Source organism: Lepidochelys kempii, chromosome 5 (assembly GCF_965140285.1).
Source record: "Lepidochelys kempii isolate rLepKem1 chromosome 5, rLepKem1.hap1, whole genome shotgun sequence".
Lineage (NCBI taxonomy): Eukaryota > Metazoa > Chordata > Testudines > Cheloniidae > Lepidochelys > Lepidochelys kempii.
The window spans coordinates 112848851-112868650 of NC_136384.1; the positions used below are offsets into that span (position 1 = coordinate 112848851).

The window sequence follows — 19800 nt, forward strand, 5'->3', positions numbered from 1 at the left end:
ATACAGATACTACCGTTGTTCAACTGTGTATGAATATACTACATCTGGCATATAAGCATACATGGGAAATATACTGGCCTCTCTGCAAACACGTTTTCTTAAGGCTGAACAAACCTTCGGATCCAGAAGTATTTCTTAATTGCATTCTCTTTTCATCAGGGTCAAGAGTTTAATTTCCCATAAAGAGGTGACTGTTTCATAATTAAATCACCATAATGAGATCACAGATCATTGATTTTAAACCATTTGTAAATTCTCTGGATCGCACAGGTATGTGAAATAGTCCTCATTTTAAGGAAGTGTACATGGAAGAACATTTGTTTTCACAGACAAGAAATCCTTCTGGAAACGCAAGCAGATTATTCAACAGGTACTGAAATTTGGAACCTATAACCACACATTTTATTTATATATATATATATATATATATATATATATATATATATTTTCCAACATGTCACTGTATAACGACGAAGATATTTTTTCAAAGAAAGGATTTTAATTTATCAGATGTAAAAAAAAAGTGTAAGCAGACCATGTACTATATGAACAAACAAAAATACTATGCCAACAGTTTTTATGGTAAAGGTATGTCACATACTGGCAGCAGAAGAGTATTGAAACTCGCAGTAATAAATAGCTCCAAATTAAGAATTTTCTACAACATTTCCTTAGAAAACAGGACCAGTATTCTTCCTTTTATGGTGATCCTGTAGAACACCTTCACTTTTATATATATCTAATATTATAACATTAAAACAGACACAAGAATGTTGATGACAAACAATGCTGGATTCAGAACAGTACACAGTAACACTTTTTTGTTACAAGTCCTACTGGTTTATTGACTAAGGCTAGACAGCAAGTCACAGGATCCTATTTGGTGCATTTTTTACCATGGTCTAAGATCAATAAATGGATAGAACCAAGGACCTGTGGTCCAACCCACTGTGGCAGACTGGAGACAAATATTAGGGCCACTTTTTGGTCCCCCACTTCGTACCTTGTTTCCTGGAACTGCAGAAGTGGAAACAAGACTATAGTGTTTTAAGTGACTAGAGAAAGTCAGCAATAAGTGGCATTTTAACATGAGTAAGGTTACTAGGCTTGTGATGGTGCTGCATCAAAGGAGCATACAGGGAAACCGAGTACTTGTAACATCTGGTAGTGTCATTCCCTCAATGACTTTAGAATATATGTATGCAATAATAAATAGATCAGTTATGTAATAAGGCAGTGTGTTGAACATGCATTCGTCTTGTGGACTGGAACACCACAGAGAGATACATGATACCATACACATTCATTAAGAACAAGTTTTTTTTGTGTTTTTTTGTGTGGTTTTTTTTCAAGGCTATCCAGGCTAACTCTTCCAGAACATTTCCTTGGTGAGAAGAGCGATCCTCTGAGTCTTGTCACTTTTCCTCTCCTTTATCAAGAGATGATGACTGGCTTTAAAGAAAAATAAAGCTGAAGAGGGTTGGTTTATTTTTTTCCATTTTGGTTGCATCACTTTGAATGTTTTATTTAAAAAACAGTTTTTGATGCAGCCAGATGCTGTATCCTCAGGATGTTCCAGATGTTTCCAGGTAACTCTGTAGTTTACGGACTGTGGTTTTGTCCAGTGAGCAAAGGTCAAAGTCAAAGGTTGTGTTTGTGATATGAAAGTGTCCAGTTTCTTCTATAAGGTTTACGATCTGGGAGGAGAAAGAGAAAAAGAATATTTAGGTGAAAATCCCATCCTTTTCATATTTTTAGGATGTACTGCACAATTGAATGCTCCTACTAAAGTATTACTGTGTAATGAATATGAACAAGTCCACAAGACCACAATTCCAAAATAACAAATGGAACAAAATCAGAACCTTTTATGTTAAATTCCCCTTCCATCCCTCCCGTGAAGTTCTAGTAGTTTTGACAAAACAGAATCTTAATTCAAACTACACCTGTTTGTTCCCCCAGAACATAACAAATAAGGGTATCCAAAACTAAGGCCAAACGCCAGCTAACTTCCAGCTGGAATTAACACTTAACAATAATTATTAGCACTGCAAAGAGGTTTTTTTTTTAAATCTTAAAAGCCTTTCACAAATTGCTAACTAATTATTTTTAAAAGTCTTTGGGAGGCATGGAGCTAAAATTTTTGCCCAGTTCATTTATCTGGCTCATAGCTAGGAATTCTGTTATTACAGGACATGATTGGTATTAAACCTTTTGCAAGTACAAATATTTGTAATATGTTTACCTTTAAAGAGGAAAACAAGGTCAAAGGATTTTACAAGACAGAAATTGAGTACCACAGGCTAAGACAAAATGGTAAAAGAGAAGGAAAGAGGCACTGTCGTAAGCTACTGCAATAAATATACTTTCATTAAAGCTAATTATATATCTGTGTATATTTAAATCGACTAGTAGTAGATTGTAAACTGTTTGGGACAGAGACAGTCTTTTTGTGTGTTTGAACAGCACCTAGCATAATGGAGCCCATGTCCACCTAGGGGCACCTAATAAAAAATAATAACAGATCTGTTTATAAAATGTCTTATGTATGTTTGGTGTCTGTTTTCCCACCCGTGGTCTGGTTTACCGGACACTTTGATAATGTTATCAAGCTTGTTATGTAATATTTGGCCTTTGATGACTGTTGGGATCCCGTAAACTCTTGGAGGAGGGGAACAATCCTTACAAAATAGTTACCACAGTTTAAAACAAAACTTCACAAAAACACAAATTCAGTTACAGTGGAAATCTCAACAGATCTTGCATCAATTGTTAATTCCAGGAATATCCACTACATCTTTTGGATTAACAACTCTACATCAAGTATGATATATTTTAAAGCAAAACAGGTGTTTAAAGTTAAACCACAAACTAATCTAATTGACTCAAGAAGAAAAGGGGAAACTCCTTTAGCTGGTGATGCAACATATTGGTCAGATTACCTAGTGTTCAAACATGTCCAGCCAGAAAAGGGGCGGTGGGCCCCGCCAGGAATGGTGAAGGACATACGTGAGCTAGTTCATTTCACACTAAGGCTACGTCTACACTACACAGCTTTTAGCGACATGGCTGTGTCGTCACAGCTGTGCTGCTAAAAGTCATGCAGTGTAGCCACTGTTTGTCGGCTCTCCTAGCAAAAAAAAACTTCTACCCCCAACGAGCGGCGTTTGCGTTGTCGGCAGGAGAGCGCTCCTGCTGACAATGCACTGTTCATAGCGGCACTTGTCGCAACAAAACTTTTGTCTTTCGGGTATGGGGGGGGCGGGCGGGGGTTTAACACCTCTGAAAAACAAAGGTTTTGTCATTCAATTGCCAACATAGATATAGCCTGCATAAAAGATCATTTATATCTGGAAGGAGCAGTTATGCTGAAAGCTGATTTTCTATAAAATTTAACTCTGAATAAATGTATGCTTTATGGCATGTATCTAGACAAACTAGTCACACTTAGGAGAGCAATACCATTATTTGTTAAATGTTGACAGTGAGGAAGGGGCAAGTGATAGCTCATGGAATCAGACTCCACATGCACCTGCTTTCCATTAGGCAGAACCCCAAGGCACCTCTTTCAGCTGGCACACTGAGGGAGATGTGGTACCATGGCAGCTGCAATGCCAGTGAATCTACAATCACATGGATTATCTGGAATAAAGTCACAGAGGGAGCAGAGAGGACCGCTACTTCTCTCCACATTCTTTCCATTTCTATCTGTCTGGGAATTTAGAAATGCTCATTTGTCATGTCCATTCCACATGTTTAGCCACACCCAAGCTATACACAGCTCATTTAGTTGGGGTAGAGAATTCCTTATCCCAGCCCAAGAATCAAGTTATATGGAGCAAATCCTTGTTGCACAGGATTTGTTCCATTGTTTAGGAGTTAGCCCTTTTTCAACTAGATTGTTTTTCATTCCCTGACTTCAAGCATTACAACCCTAGCTTTTCTGAGTTGGATCTTTTTAAAAGTCAATGCCACTAAGTATAAGAAACTTCTGATTTGTCTAAAGAAACTTCATCTTCCGCTTTAGAGTTAATTCTCACGACTCATTTCCTAAACAGTGAGATGACTGGTAATTAAACTGTGGTTATGGCTTTCCTTGAAAAGAACACACACAATTGTCACGCTTACAGAATGAATTTCTACAGCAGCATTACTGAGGTCTTACAACTCTGTCTTGGCCAACTGGATTGTGCTTGGCAACCCAATAGTGTAATAAATAGTGGTTTATGGATTTTATAGAGAAAAAGCCTTCACACTCAGTTTTAGGATGAGAGGAAGCAGAAAAGGAGCAAACAGAAACATATATTTCATTTTCTGAGGAAGAGGAAAAATAACCCCTTTGTTTAGTATATTGAAAGAAAAAGGTTCAGTTCAAATGTCTATTTCCCCAAGAGTTTCAAATGCACTTGAAACTTCTTGGCACAATATCATTTAACCACTCTGCAAATGCAACTGTCAAATATTACAGATGTGAGGGGATTTTGGAACCTACAGCATGAGCAAAGAGTATATAGGTGAATTTAGCTCCCCGCTTTACAAGACTAATGAACTTAAACTATTTTGAAAAAAAAAAATGTTGGTACATTTGACACTATAAAAATATTCAAGACGTTGCTTATCTTGAAAATGTGGATATTTGTGTAGAATTTTTTTTATATGGGCAACTGTTAAGGAGATTTCTTTAAATGCTGGATAGATCAAGACTGGAGATATTTATGTAAATTGTTTCTTAGCCTGTAAGCTCTTATGGGCAAGGGACTCTGCTTTTGTATGCATTTGTAAACCATGTAGAACAATGGGGCCATGATCCTGATTAGAAGCTCTGGGTACTGCTGTAACAAACATTTTCTGCACATGCAGTTCTACTTTTGATTTGATGTTGAATTTTACCAATTTAGTATGAGACTTAGGTAAGTTACTCTTTCTGAATTTTAGATTACAGCCCGTTTAAATTTTATTCAGACAAACATCTATCAGTTTCACTAAAACTTTGCATCATACTGTCCACATTACGCTATGCTGTATTAAAATACGTTTCCACACAATTACGATGGGCATATGGCCTAAACAGCTACACTGCAATTGTAAAGCCCTGCAGCCCAAGCCCCTTGAGCCTGAGTCAGCTGATATGGGCCAGCTGCGGGTGTTTCATTGCAGTGTAGGAGAGCTCTTTTATTTAAAACCTGCAAGCTTTCGTGAGGTTAGATAATGGATTCTGACCCATCCCTACATGAAACAATCTGCTGTTATAGGTGCCTTATTTTGTTTTTGAGCACACTATCTAAATTGTTGTTCCTTTTCCAACAGTAGAAGGAAAACACTCCGATTACAAATGATGGACAGAATATAGATTAGAATGACAAACCTGGTAAAAAATACAATAGTTGTAGTGCAATGTAAATAACTTATTTTAAAAAATAAAGCAGTGACTAGTCCAAAGACAACATTTGTTTAATTTCTCCTCCCATTTTTATTCTTTCAACAAATGGTTCTTTCTCCCTGTACCAGAGAGGAAGAGGCTTACAACACTAATGCTAAATGAAATAATGTGGAGTGGGGTTGTGAATTGGAGGATTGAACTGCACCATTTGGAAACAAGGTAAAAGTGAGAGAGAAGAATGCCTCTCAGAATTAAAACTGCTCTTTCTAACTACACAAATTCTTTTTCCCCACGTGGGGAAAAAGGTTCAGTTTGGATTTAAATTAGACCAGAACTCTGAACACCGAAAATCCAAGTTCAGATACTGCCCCTGGAATTGATTCTGGTTTATCAGCACTTCATTTAAAGCTGTGCCTCTCAGCTTCAGTTTTTTCAGTTTTTTGGGACTTTTAATCTAATACTTTCTACTTCATCTATCCATTTTATCATTAACAACCCACCCACCCACAACCTTTCCCATCTCCTCAGGTCCTACACTGAAATTCAGAGCAAAATTTTAAATGATGAAGCAAAATACTAGATACCAGACAGCAAAAAACTGTGATATGTGGAAACTTCTCTCTTTTAGAGAGTCCTCAGTCCTCTCTTGTGACAGGAACATGGGAAGAAATCCAGCCTCCTTTTGTAAAGTTAGGAATGTAATCCACATCACTAATGCATCGTCTCCAAATACAACAACTAGCTGGTAATCAAGTTTATGTACATTGGGGAAGGTGAGAGGTAACCCTCCTTAGAAGAATTCTGTTTAATATGTTTCCCTGTGATACTGTGTCAGAACAGTACCCTTCGCTAACTTCCATAACAATATACTTGATTTTGAAATATAAAAACACTTAGGAGTGTTAACAGATGCATTTTTAAGAAACACAATACACTTTAAAAATGAGATTAAAAACCTCTTTTATTGAGTAGTATCTACTCCAGGCTTTTTAAGCCCCAGACTAAGTCATATAAACATTTTAACCCTATCCCTCATCCTGGTCTCAAGAAATATATCCACTGTGTCAAGGACACCTGATAAATCAGAGTGAAATGAACCCCAAAAGTTTTAAGGGATGTACAAAAATACATCAGGATAGACCCCGACAGTTCTATGAAAAGCTTCTAAAATTTTGGAGTTCTTGAGTGCCTGCCAACGAGAGTAGTGTTCATGACTTATAATATTAGCACACACATCCTTATACTATTCAAAAATACTAGAAAAAGAATAAAGGTTTAGATTAGTTGCCAGGAAGCCTGACAGTTATAATGTTAGAAACACAACATTAAAACGTTTTATTCCAAGTATCCAGGCAGCAAAGTCCAAAAATATCCCATTTGTGAGCTTTGCTTTTCTGCCTTAATGTACAATTTTGTTTACACAATGTTGCTCCAGCTCAGTTTTATCACCATCCATCATGCCACAACAATTTATCTGTCTTAAACAAGAAAATGAGCATGTCTGCATGAGGGGACTAGAGTGCAAATGACAAACCCATTTTCGATGTATGGAGGGTTTTAAACCATATGATAGTTCCCAGATTTGCAAGCTTCCCTCAGATGCCCACATTTTCAAAACTTGGGTGCTTCCTGAAATTAAGCACCTAAATCTGTATTTAGATACCTAAATGAATGGCTTGTTTTTCAGTGGTGCTGAGCACGTGTGATTTCCATTGATCACTCCCCATCCCTAGGCTTCAGAGCCCAAGCTCCAGCCCGAGCCAGAGCTTGAAAGCGCTGTCTAAACAGCTATTTCTAGATCTCAAGGCCCACTAGCCTGAGTCTGTTAACCCACGCTGGAAGGCTCGCTCCCATGGACTGTGTAGACATACCAAATGGTGCTCAGTGTTTTGGAAAAGCCCTTGACTTTGACAGAACTATGACAGCTTACATGAGTGGAGGATGTGCCCCCTTGCGCCTAAACGCATGCGGTGAAATCCTGGCCCATTGAATTTGATGGCAAAATTCCCAGTGACTTCAATGGGGTCAGGATTTCACCCATGGTGACTAAGTATGAATCCATTGGTTGAGATGTAAGCTTGAGTACTGGTAAATGGCTAACTTAATCTGCTGCTGTTTTACTTCTAATTGCATAAAAGCTGTTGCATTATTAGAAGAAATCTCAATCCCTTCCATTTATCATACATATTCCCTAGAAGAGAAAATGGGGAAGATTTTTTTTTAAATGTGATTTTTGTTGTAATTTCTATCTGGTAGCACACCCTCCCACCTTCCCCCACCCCCATACACAAATACTAGTAAATAGATTTCCCATGTGTCCCAGTTCTTGGTCATCTAATCTTTTGCATCTACAGTCTACCTCTTGGCCACTTCATAGGTACCTTTAGCCTTAACTACCACCTTTACATTGATATTACTCAAATATGTATAATTTGACATCTATAATGTCATATAATAATACTCTTGTCTGCTCTCCCTCCCCCAAACTTGTGGACTCAACTCAGCTTCCTTCAACTAATTGTCTCTCAGAGAATTGCTTCTCTTGGCAAGAGCAGCATCCTCGACCAGCTACATCTTTCTTCCTTTGTTCTTCAGCTGAGAACTCCTGTTTGCTATCATCATGCATCGACTTGGTAACAAGTAAGACTGCAAAACTTTCCTCCTCCTTCCATAGTCCTCAATTCTGCAAGGCTACATCTCTCATCAGATATTCAGCATGGCCTACAAGTACATCTGCTTCAACTTTAACCCCGCTAAAGTCCTGATCTATGCTTTCATTTCTTCTTCCTCTGACTTGCAACCCATTTATGTCCCTGCTCTTCAGACTATCACATGCAGAATACTGCTGCTTGCTCTCCTGTATACCAAAAGAGACCATAACCTCCTCCCAAAGAATCACAGAAGATTAGGGTTGGAAGAGACCTCAGGAGGTCATCTAGTCTAATTCCCTGCTCAAAGCAGGGCAAACACCAACTAAATCATCCCAGACAGGGCTTTGTCAAGCTGGGCCTTAAAAACCTCTAAGGATCGAGATTCCACCATCTCACTAGATAATCCATTACAGTGCTTCACCACCCTCCTAGTGAAACAGTGTTTCCTAATATCCAACCTAGACCTCCCCCACTGCAACTTGAGACCATTGCTTCTTGTTCTGTCATCTGCCACCACTGAGAACAGCTGAGCTCCATCCTCTTTGGAACCCCCCTTCAGGTAGTTGAAGGCCGCTATCAAATCCCCCCTCACTTTTCTCTTCTGCAGACTAAATAAGCCCAGTTCCCTCTGCCTCTCCTCATAAGTCATACGCCCCAGCTCCCTAATCATTTTCATTGCCCTCTGCTGGACTCTCTCCAATTTGTCCACATCCCTTCTGTAGTGTTGGAACCAAAACTGGACGCAATACTCCAGGTGTGGCCTCACCCGTGCTGAATACACGGGAATAATCACTTCCCTCGATCTGCTGGCAATGCTCGTACTAATACAGTCCAATATGCCGTTGGCCTTCTTGGCAATGAGGGCACACTGCTGACTCATATCCAGCTTCTCATCCACTGTAATCCCCAGGTCCTTTTCTGCAGAACTGCTGCTCAGCCTGTCGGTCCCCAGCCTGCAGCAGTGCATGGGATTCTTCCTTCCTAAGTGCAGGACTCTGCACTTGTCCTTGTTGAACCTCATCAGATTTCTTTTGGCCCAATCCTCCAATTTGTCTAGGTCACTCTGGACTCTATCCCTACCCTCCAGCATATCTACCTCTCCCCCCAGCTTAGTGTCATCCACAAACTTGCTGACAGTGCAATCCATCCCATCATACAGATCCTTGATGAAGATGTTGAACAAAACAAGCCCCAGGACTGACTCCTGGAGCACTTCGCTTGATACCAGCTGCCAACTGGACCTTGAGCTATTGATCACTACCCATTGAGCCCGACAATCTAGACAGCTTTCTATCCACCTTAGAGTCCATTCATCCAAACCATACTTTTTTAACTTGCTGGCAACAATACTGTGGGAGAACGTATCAAAAGCTTTGCTAAAGTCAAGATATATCACATTCACCGCTTTCCCCATATCCACAGATCCAGTTATCTCATCATAGAAGGCAATCAGGTTGGTTGGGCATGACTTGCCCTTGGTGAATCCATGTTGACTGTTCCTGATCACCTTCCTCTTCTCCAAGTGCTTCAAAATGGATTCCTTGAGGACCTGCTCCATGATTTTGCCAGGGACTGAAGTGAGGCTGACCAGTCTGTAGTTCCCCAGGTTCTCTTTCTTCCCTTTTTTAAATATGGGCACTATATTTGTCTTTTTCCAATGTCTGGGACCTCCCCCAATCACCATGAATTTTCAAACATAATGGCCAATGGCTCTGCATTCACATCAGCCAACTCCCTCAGCATCCTTGGATGCATTAGATCTGGACCCATGGACTTGTGCACATCCAGCTTTTCTAAATAGTCCTTAACCTGTTCTTTCACCACTGAGGGCTGCTCACCTCCTCCCCATACTGTGTTGCCCAGTGCAGCAGCCTGGGAGCTGACCTTGTCTGTGAAGACTGAGGCAAAAAAAAGCATTGAGTTCTGTAGCTTTTTCCACATCATCTGTCACTATGTTGCCTCCCCCATTCAGTAAAGGTCCCACACTTTCCCTGACCTTCTTCTTGTTGCTAACATATATGTAGAAACCCTTCTTGTTACCCTTCACATCCCTTGCTAGCTGCAACTCCAATTGTGCCTTGGCCTTCCTGATTACACCCCCTGCATGCTCGAGTAATACTTTTATACTCCTCCCTAGTCATCTGTCCAAATTTCCACTTCTTGTAAGCTTCCTTTTTGAGTTTAAGCTCACCGAAGATTTCACTGTTAAGTCAAGCTGGTTGCCTGCCATATTTGCTATTCTTTCTGCACTTTGGGATGGTTTGTTCCTGCGCCCTCCATAAGGCTTCTTTAAAATACAGACAGCTCTTCTGGACTCCTTGCCCCCTCATATTAACTTCCCAGGGGATCCATCAGTTCCCTAAGGGAGTCAAAGTCTGCTTTTCTGAAGTCCAAGGTGCGTATTTTGCTACTCTCCTTTCTTCCTTTTGTGAGGATCCTGATCTCAACCATCTCATAGTCACTGCTGCCTAGATTGCCACCCACTTCTACTTCCCCTACCAATTCTTCCCCGTTTGTAAGCAGCAGGTCAAGAGGAGCACGGCCCCTAGTCAGTTGTTCCAGCACTTGTACCAGGAAGTTGTCCCCAACACACTCCAAACACTTCCTGGATTGTCTGTGCATTGCTATATTGTTCTCCCAGCACATGTCAGAGTGATTGAAACCCCCCATTAGTACCACGGCCTGTGATCTGGAAACTTCAGTTAGTTGTCTGAAGACAGCCTCATCTACCTCATCCTTCTGATCCGGTGGTCTATAGCACACACAAACCATGACAGGTTTCAGAGTAACAGCCGTGTTAGTCTGTATTCGCAAACAGAAAAGGAGTACTTGTGGCACCTTAGAGACTAACCAATTTATTTGAGCATGAGCTTTCGTGAGCTACAGCTCTCTTCATCAGATGCATGCCGTGGAAACTGCAGCAGACTTTATATATACACAGAGAATATGAAAAAATACCTCCTCCCACCCCACTGTCCAGCTGGTAATAGCTTATCTAAAGTGATCATCAGGTGGGCCATTTCCAGCACAAATCCAGGTTTTCTCACCCTCCACTCCCCACACACAAATTCACTCTCCTGCTGGTGATAGCCCATCCAAAGTGACAACTCTTTACACAATGTGCATGATAATAAAGTTGGGCCATTTCCTGCACAAATCCAGGTTCTCTCACCCTCTCACCCCCCTCCCAAAAACCACACACACAAACTCACTATCCTGCTGGTAATAGCTCATCCAAAGTGACCATTCTCCCTACAATGTGCATAATTAAGGTGGGCCATTTCCAGCACAAATCCAGATTTTCTCACCCCCCCCCCATACACACACAAACTCACTCTCCTGCTGGTAATAGCTCATCCAAACTGACCACTCTCCAAGTTTAAATCCAAGTTAAACCAGAACATCTGGGGGGGGGTAGGAAAAAACAAGAGGAAATAGGCTACCTTGCATAATGACTTAGCCACTCCCAGTCTCTATTTAAGCCTAAATAAATAGTATCCAATTTGCAAATGAATTCCAATTCAGCAGTTTCTCGCTGGAGTCTGGATTTGAAGTTTTTTTGTTTTAAGATAGTGACCTTCATGTCTGTGATTGCGTGACCAGAGAGATTGAAGTGTTCTCCGACTGGTTTATGAATGTTATAATTCTTGACATCTGATTTGTGTCCATTTATTCTTTTACGTAGAGACTGTCCAGTTTGACCAATGTACATGGCAGAGGGGCATTGCTGGCACATGATGGCATATATCACATTGGTGGATGTGCAGGTATACGAGCCTCTGATAGTGTGGCTGATGTTATTAGGCCCTGTGATGGTGTCCCCTGAATAGATATGTGGGCACAATTGGCAACGGGCTTTGTTGCAAGGATAAGTTCCTGGGTTAGTGGTTCTGTTGTGTGGTATGTGGTTGTTGGTGAGTATTTGCTTCAGGTTGCGGGGCTGTCTGTAGGCAAGGACTGGCCTGTCTCCCAAGATTTGTGAGAGTGTTGGGTCATCCTTTAGGATAGGTTGTAGATCCTTAATAATGCGTTGCAGGGGTTTTAGTTGGGGGCTGAAGGTGACGGCTAGTGGCGTTCTGTTATTTTCTTTGTTAGGCCTGTCCTGTAGTAGGTAACTTCTGGGAACTCTTCTGGCTCTATCAATCTGTTTCTTTTCTTCTGCAGGTGGGTATTGTAGTTGTAAGAAAGCTTGATAGAGATCTTGTAGGTGTTTGTCTCTGTCTGGGGGGTTGGAGCAAATGCGGTTGTATCGCAGAGCTTGGCTGTAGACGATGGATCGTGTGGTGTGGTCAGGGTGAAAGCTGGAGGCATGCAGGTAGGAATAGCGGTCAGTAGGTTTCCGGTATAGGGTGGTGTTTATGTGACCATTGTTTATTAGCACTGTAGTGTCCAGGAAGTGGATCTCTTGTGTGGACTGGACCAGGCTGAGGTTGGTGGTGGGATGGAAATTGTTGAAATCATGGTGGAATTCCTCAAGGGCTTCTTTTCCAGGGGTCCAGATGATGAAGATGTCATCAATATAGCGCAAGTAGAGTAGGGGCTTTAGGGGACGAGAGCTGAGGAAGCGTTGTTCTAAATCAGCCATAAAAATGTTGGCATACTGTGGGGCCATGCGGGTACCCATAGCAGTGCCGCTGATCTGAAGGTATACATTGTCCCCAAATGTGAAATAGTTATGGGTAAGGACAAAGTCACAAAGTTCAGCCACCAGGTTAGCCGTGACATTATCGGGGATAGTGTTCCTGACGGTTTGTAGTCCATCTTTGTGTGGAATGTTGGTGTAGAGGGCTTCTACATCCATAGTGGCCATGATGGTGTTATCAGGAAGATCACCGATGGATTGTAGTTTCCTTAGGAAGTCAGTGGTGTCTCGAAGGTAGCTGGGAGTGCTGGTAGCGTAGGGCCTGAGGAGGGAGTCTACATAGCCAGACAATCCTGCTGTCAGGGTGCCAATGCCTGAGATGATGGGGCGCCCAGGATTTCCAGGTTTATGGATCTTGGGTAGTAGATAGAATATCCCAGGTCGGGGTTCCAGGGGTGTGTCTGTGTGGATTTGATCTTGTGCTTTTTCAGGAAGTTTCTTGAGCAAATGCTGTAGTTGCTTTTGGTAACTCTCAGTGGGATCATAGGGTAATGGCTTGTAGAAACTCGTGTTGGAGAGCTGCCGAGCAGCCTCTTGTTCATATTCCGACCTATTCATGATGACAACAGCACCTCCTTTGTCAGCCTTTTTGATTATGATGTTAGAGTTGTTTCTGAGGCTGTGGATGGCATTGTGTTCTGCACGGCTGAGGTTATGGGGCAAGTGATGCTGCTTTTCCACAATTTCAGCCCGTGCACGTCGGCGGAAGCACTCTATGTAGAAGTCCAGTCTGCTGTTTCGACCTTCAGGAGGAGTCCACCTAGAATCCCTCTTTCTGTAGTGTTGGTAGGAAGGTCTCTGTGGATTAGTATGTTGTTCAGAGGTATTTTGGAAATATTCCTTGAGTCGGAGAAGTCGAAAATAGGATTCTAGGTCACCACAGAACTGTATCATGTTCGTGGGGGTGGAGGGGCAGAAGGAAAGGCCCCGAGATAGAACAGCTGCTTCTGCTGGGCTGAGAGTATAGTTGGATAGGTTAACAATATTGCTAGGTGGGTTGAGGGAACCATTGCTGTGGCCCCTTGTAGCATGTAGTAGTTTAGAAAGTTTAGTGTCCTTTTTCTTTTGTAGAGAAGCAAAGTGTGCATTGTAAATGGCTTGTCTAGTTTTAGTAAAGTCCAGCCACGAGGAAGTTTTTGTGGAAGGTTGGTTTTTTATGAGAGTATCCATTTTTGAGAGCTCATTCTTAATCTTTCCCTGTTTGCTGTAGAGGATGTTGATCAGGTGATTCCGCAGTTTCTTTGAGAGCGTGTGGCACAAGCTGTCAGCATAGTCTGTGTGGTATGTAGATTGTAATGGATTTTTTACCTTCAGTCCTTTTGGTACGATGTCCATCTGTTTGCATTTGGAAAGGAAGATGATGTCTGTCTGTATCTGTACAAGTTTTTTCATGCAGTTGATAGATTTCCACTCCATACGGCTAAATGCAGTGCCTTGCATAATGACAGGTTTCAGAGTAACAGCCGTGTTAGTCTGTATTCGCAAAAAGAAAAGGAGTACTTGTGGCACCTTAGAGACTAACCAATTTATTTGAGCATGAGCTTTCGTGAGCTACAGCTCACTTCATCGGATGCATGCCGTGGAAACTGCAGCAGACTTTATATATACACAGAGAATATGAAAAAATACCTCCTCCCAGCCCACTGTCCAGCTGGTAATAGCTTATCTAAAGTGATCATCAGGTGGGCCATTTCCAGCACAAATCCAGGTTTTCTCACCCTCCACCCCCCCCACACAAATTCACTCTCCTGCTGGTGATAGCCCATCCAAAGTGACAACTCTTTACACAATGTGCATGATAATAAAGTTGGGCCATTTCCTGCACAAATCCAGGTTCTCTCACCCCCTCACCCCCCTCCCAAAAACCACACACACAAACTCACTATCCTGCTGGTAATAGCTCATCCAAAGTGACCATTCTCCCTACAATGTGCATAATTAAGGTGGGCCATTTCCAGCACAAATCCAGGTTTTCTCACATCCCCCCCACCCCCATACACACACAAACTCACTCTCCTGCTGGTAATAGCTCATCCAAACTGACCACTCTCCAAGTTTAAATCCAAGTTAAACCAGAACATCTGGGGGGGGAGGGGTGTAGGAAAAAACAAGAGGAAATAGGCTACCTTGCATAATGACTTAGCCACTCCCAGTCTCTATTTAAGCCTAAATTAATAGTATCCAATTTGCAAATGAATTCCAATTCAGCAGTTTCTCGCTGGAGTCTGGATTTGAAGTTTTTTTGTTTTAAGATAGCGACCTTCATGTCTGTGATTGCATGACCAGAGAGATTGAAGTGTTCTCCGACTGGTTTATGAATGTTATAATTCTTGACATCTGATTTGTGTCCATTTATTCTTTTACGTAGAGACTGTCCAGTTTGACCAATGTACATGGCAGAGGGGCATTGCTGGCACATGATGGCATATATCACATTGGTGGATGTGCAGGTATACGAGCCTCTGATAGTGTGGCTGATGTTATTAGGCCCTGTGATGGTGTCCCCTGAATAGATATGTGGGCACAATTGGCAACGGGCTTTGTTGCAAGGATAAGTTCCTGGGTTAGTGGTTCTGTTGTGTGGTATGTGGTTGTTGGTGAGTATTTGCTTCAGGTTGCGGGGCTGTCTGTAGGCAAGGACTGGCCTGTCTCCCAAGATTTGTGAGAGTGTTGGGTCATCCTTTAGGATAGGTTGTAGATCCTTAATAATGCGTTGAGGTGTTTTAGTTGGGGGCTGAAGGTGACGGCTAGTGGCGTTCTGTTATTTTCTTTGTTAGGCCTGTCCTGTAGTAGGTAACTTCTGGGAACTCTTCTGGCTCTATCAATCTGTTTCTTTACTTCTGCAGGTGACATTACCCTTGTTGCTCTTGCCTCTAAACTTAACCCAAAGACTCTCAACAGGCTTTTCTCCAGTTTCAAACTGGAGCTCTGAGCAATCATACCACTCTCTTACATACAATGCAACTCCTCCACGTTTCTCCCCGTACCTTTCCTTCCTGAACAGTTTATACCCATCCATGGCAGTGCTCCAGCCATGTGAATTGCCGCATCAAGTTTCTGTTATTCCAGTCATGTCATAGTTCCTTCATTGTGCAGGGACTTCCAATTCTTCCTGCTTGTTTCCCAGGCTTCTTGTGTTCATGTACATGCACCTAAGATAACTAGCTGATTGCCCCACTTTCTCAGTATGAATCAGGAGGCTTCCCGTCTTGTACCCTCTTCCTTGTGTTTCTCCAATCTCTCTCCATAGTCCCTCAATTCCATCCTAGGTTCCACTTCAAAACTGCCCTCATTTTTAAAACCCTACATAGACAGACTCCGGTTTCTCTCTCCCATATTTCCTCCTCTGCTCCTCTCTAATATGGACCGATCAAAGGCTTCTTTAACGGTAAAGTCCTGTTACCAACAATCAAGGCATTAAGAGATTTTTCTATATGAAGTTACTACTATAAATAAGTCCTGGTGTCAGAGAGGGTTTGCTAACATAGAAAATGCGTAACTACTCTTGCTCTTTTTTCTAGTTTAATTGGATGGCAGAAGCCTTTTGTGGCCAATATTTTACAACTCCTAGCTACATCAGCAAAATAACATTTTACCGCTGTCTTGGCCTGAATAACCCTTCCATAAATTCAACTTTCATTGGACCTGTACTAACAGCCTGGGGCACATTCACAGCTCAGGGACAGGATTTGTAGAACAACGATCTCACAAGGATAGTATTGGTACTTAATAAACCTAACTTTTATAACAGGAGTTCATCAGGCACTAAGCCAGGTTGAGACATGCATTATGGTATCATAATCACACTCTTCACATGCATTATGAAGCAAAGGTCAAAGAATGAGTGCTTTCAATCCTCTGAGAAACTCAATTAGTATAAAGAAAAGGAGTACTTGTGGCACCTTACAGACTAACCAAATTGGTTAGGTGCCACAAGTACTCCTTTTCTTTTTGCAAAGACAGACTAACACGGCTGTTACTCTGAAACCTGTCAATTAGTATAAAACAACATTTGCCCTGGAGAATCTTGAAGTCAGTTCATAATTCATGGGGTTTTGTTTTTACATTTCTTTACTCTTCGTAGTCAGAATGGGAAGTTGAGGATCCCCATTTAAATTCTGTCACTCTTCAGAGGGTCCCCATCCTGGTTTTCTAACAAGGGAGTGAGGAATCAAAGCAAGTAACCTCTCCAACACCAGTGATGCTCCAATATCAGACACAAAAGGTGCTTCCATGACTTAAACCACCATCTTTCCACCAATGACAGAAAACTCACCTCCATAAGAAACTTCAACACCATTAGGCCAAGAAGAGAAACAGTAAAATTACTGACACAACTTGGACTATCCTACCCATTTCCCTATTTATTTTTTTGGCTTACTTTCACCTCCGTCTCCTATTTGTGTTGACGGTTTTAAAGGTGGTTTAAAAAATTTTTCACTTGCCACTTCCAGCCCCCTAGGTCCTATGCTGTGATGAGTTATGCAAGCCCTTCTGGAGTTGGTCTTTCCCACCATTTTTCTTGGTGAGAGAAGCTCCTTCAATTGGCAAATGAAGAGCAATGAACGCTAGCAGCAAAGTGTGATTGGAAACAACAATATGTTAAAGACATACTAACCTTGGACAAGAATAAACTTAGAAATTAAATTTGACACAGTCAGCCGGGGTCCTGTTTAACTAGAAATATTCAAATCTGAGACCTTCTATGTTATACTGAACTTGCACTACTTTCTGATGATCAGTCACAAAAGAATGTGTGAGCAAATATGCACTCATGGATTAATGCTGAAGGTCTGTAAAGTATTTTGTTATTATTATGCAAGTGTTGAGAAATTTACTGAGTGATTGCAATCAATTGGAAGTGGTAAAAATCTCAATAAAGTGCCTATCACTGTGGTATCTAATTGCTGTAAACATAATAAAGCCATCTGTACTACAATTACTTCTGCTTTGTTAATAATGTGAATTGTTTCATCTCTTGTTTCATCCATTTGTAATCCAACAGTACCTGACAATGCCGAGATCACTGAATGCAGAGAGAATATAATGTAAGTCATTTCTTACCACTATATAATGCTATCAGAGTATTTGAAGCTTTTTTAGTTCTGACCAACTAGTTTACACCAAAGTAATCAATTATCTGCCATGACTGAGGAAGATTAAGTAATGAATATACTGTGTTTTACCATAAAGTGACACTTGTTTTCATGATTACTCTTAGAAACTGTATTTACTTGCTTTTCACCAAGGATTTCATCATGGTTTTCCAAAAAATAAACAGGATTCTTGCCCAATTGTACAATATTTCTATTCATTTTGCCCTCCCACAGATCATATTTTATTGGCCTGTGTCCAATTTTCATGAATCAGCGGCTTGAGAAATGTACTGATCAATATTGTAAATTAGTGACAACATTTAGCTCAAATAAGCACCATTTTTATCTCTCTCAATAAATCTGGAAAACTCAAGGGGATCGATTCCAACTCAAAAGTGTGCTCGTATGTGGCAATGGAATAAAAAATGTGTGTAATATAGTTCTTTAGGTCATATTAACATTCTTAATAGGCAATATATTATGCAGTCTCAGGCCTGAGAACTCTGAAGTCAGATTATAAAGCTTTAGGTTAAAAGAGGAAGAACAGATTTGGCTTCTTGACTTTGCTGAGCACTCTGATACTGCACAAGAGCTCTCCTCACCTGTTGCAGTACATGCCTTTCCCTCAATGTCATTAATCTTCTGTGGAGCTCTACTAGTTCATCGAGATATGCCTGAAAACAATCCCCCCCCCCAACAAAGAACCTGTTAAGGAATAGTTGTGTATTTCCACAAACTCCAGATTTAGTACAGAGTATTTACAACAGCATTTGTATTCTCATTTGACTTGTTCTCTTTGGTTTGGCAAGGGAACTAAACATTTAACTCCAACCAACTAATCAGTATGTGATCCAAGCAACCACCAGTTAAACCTTTTTACTTCATAATGCTGAAAAACTTTAACAGGCCTTTGAAGTAATTTCACTATATCAGATATTTAAAAGAATTTCACAAAATCCTGTTTGTTCTCCAGTATGACAGAAGTTTGCATTCTATCACCAAGGGCCATTTTTGAAATTGATGAGCCACTGAATCCTGAAGAGCAAGTTGAATAATGGGCAGGAGGTTTTAAGATGCATGAAGGCACGTGTAAGAAAAAGTGAGCTGGTTATTCAGAGGGGATCAAACTCCCCCCCAACTCTCTTGGAACTTAAACACTAATTCACATTAGGGGCAAATCCTTCTACTCCCTACCACAATAAAACTCATTTACATCTCATCTCATCTATGGCTGCCCACTAGCATTTATGAAGTAACACATGGGTACCAAACCTGGAGGTCACAGCTTCCAAGGGAGTTGAAAACTGGTCTGAGGGGGAGGGGGCAGAGGGTCATAATCATCCTTCCTCTTTTTCATGGTTACTTTTTTTCCCCATTGTAACACATGATCATGGGATGGAAAAGACTGAGAACTACTGGTCTAACAAAGCAGTGCTACGTTCTAGGTCAGAGACAATCTGGGAATGGGAAACCAAATTAGGAGTCTCAGACTCGTGGTAGCACAACGAGGTTACTACTTGTAAATTCTAAACCATTTTGGGGCACACACTGGGAGATTACGCTATGTTAACTAACACAACATTAAAACCCATGTTAGAATGCACTTAACCATGGCCAGCTGACAAATTTAAGCACGATAATCCCTCTGTATGCTAATGTATGCTTAGTGTAATGCTAGTTAATGTGTTATATCACACTCTCATTTTCCAGTGAACACCAGCCCTTGGAAAGGATTCTGTAAAATATTTCTATTGATTGCCTGAGACTTATATTGTAAGATCTTTAGCGTGGGAACTGTCTTTTATTTGTTCTATAAAGCGCTATGCATATTTGTGGTGCTGTATACATAAAACAAACAATAGGTGGTAGATCCCCACCCAGCTAAATTTGCCAAAGCTTTGAGGGGACAATGCTTACAAAGAGAAAAAGAGAAAAGCACACTGCTGTATTTAAGAAACACTCAGAGCAGAGATATACTAACCAGTGAGTTTTCTGTTTTGTAACAAAAATAATACTGTAAAAGGGATGTAG

The 19800-nt window shown here is 41.1% G+C and overlaps 1 protein-coding gene across 2 annotated transcripts in view; it reads right to left on the reverse strand.

The window, feature by feature from the left end:
* Window positions 1-516: 516 nt before the first annotated feature.
* The window catches only part of MLLT3 (MLLT3 super elongation complex subunit), a 229968-nt gene continuing 210684 nt past the window's right edge, over window positions 517-19800 (reverse strand). For both annotated transcript variants that reach the window (XM_073345488.1, XM_073345489.1), the window contains exons 11-12: window positions 18372-18443; window positions 517-1697 (exon numbers count right to left, since the gene is read on the reverse strand). In XM_073345488.1, coding sequence (XP_073201589.1) covers window positions 1566-1697; window positions 18372-18443 — 204 coding nt within the window. In that variant the 3' untranslated portion in view covers window positions 517-1565. The remainder of the gene's footprint in view (window positions 1698-18371; window positions 18444-19800) is intronic.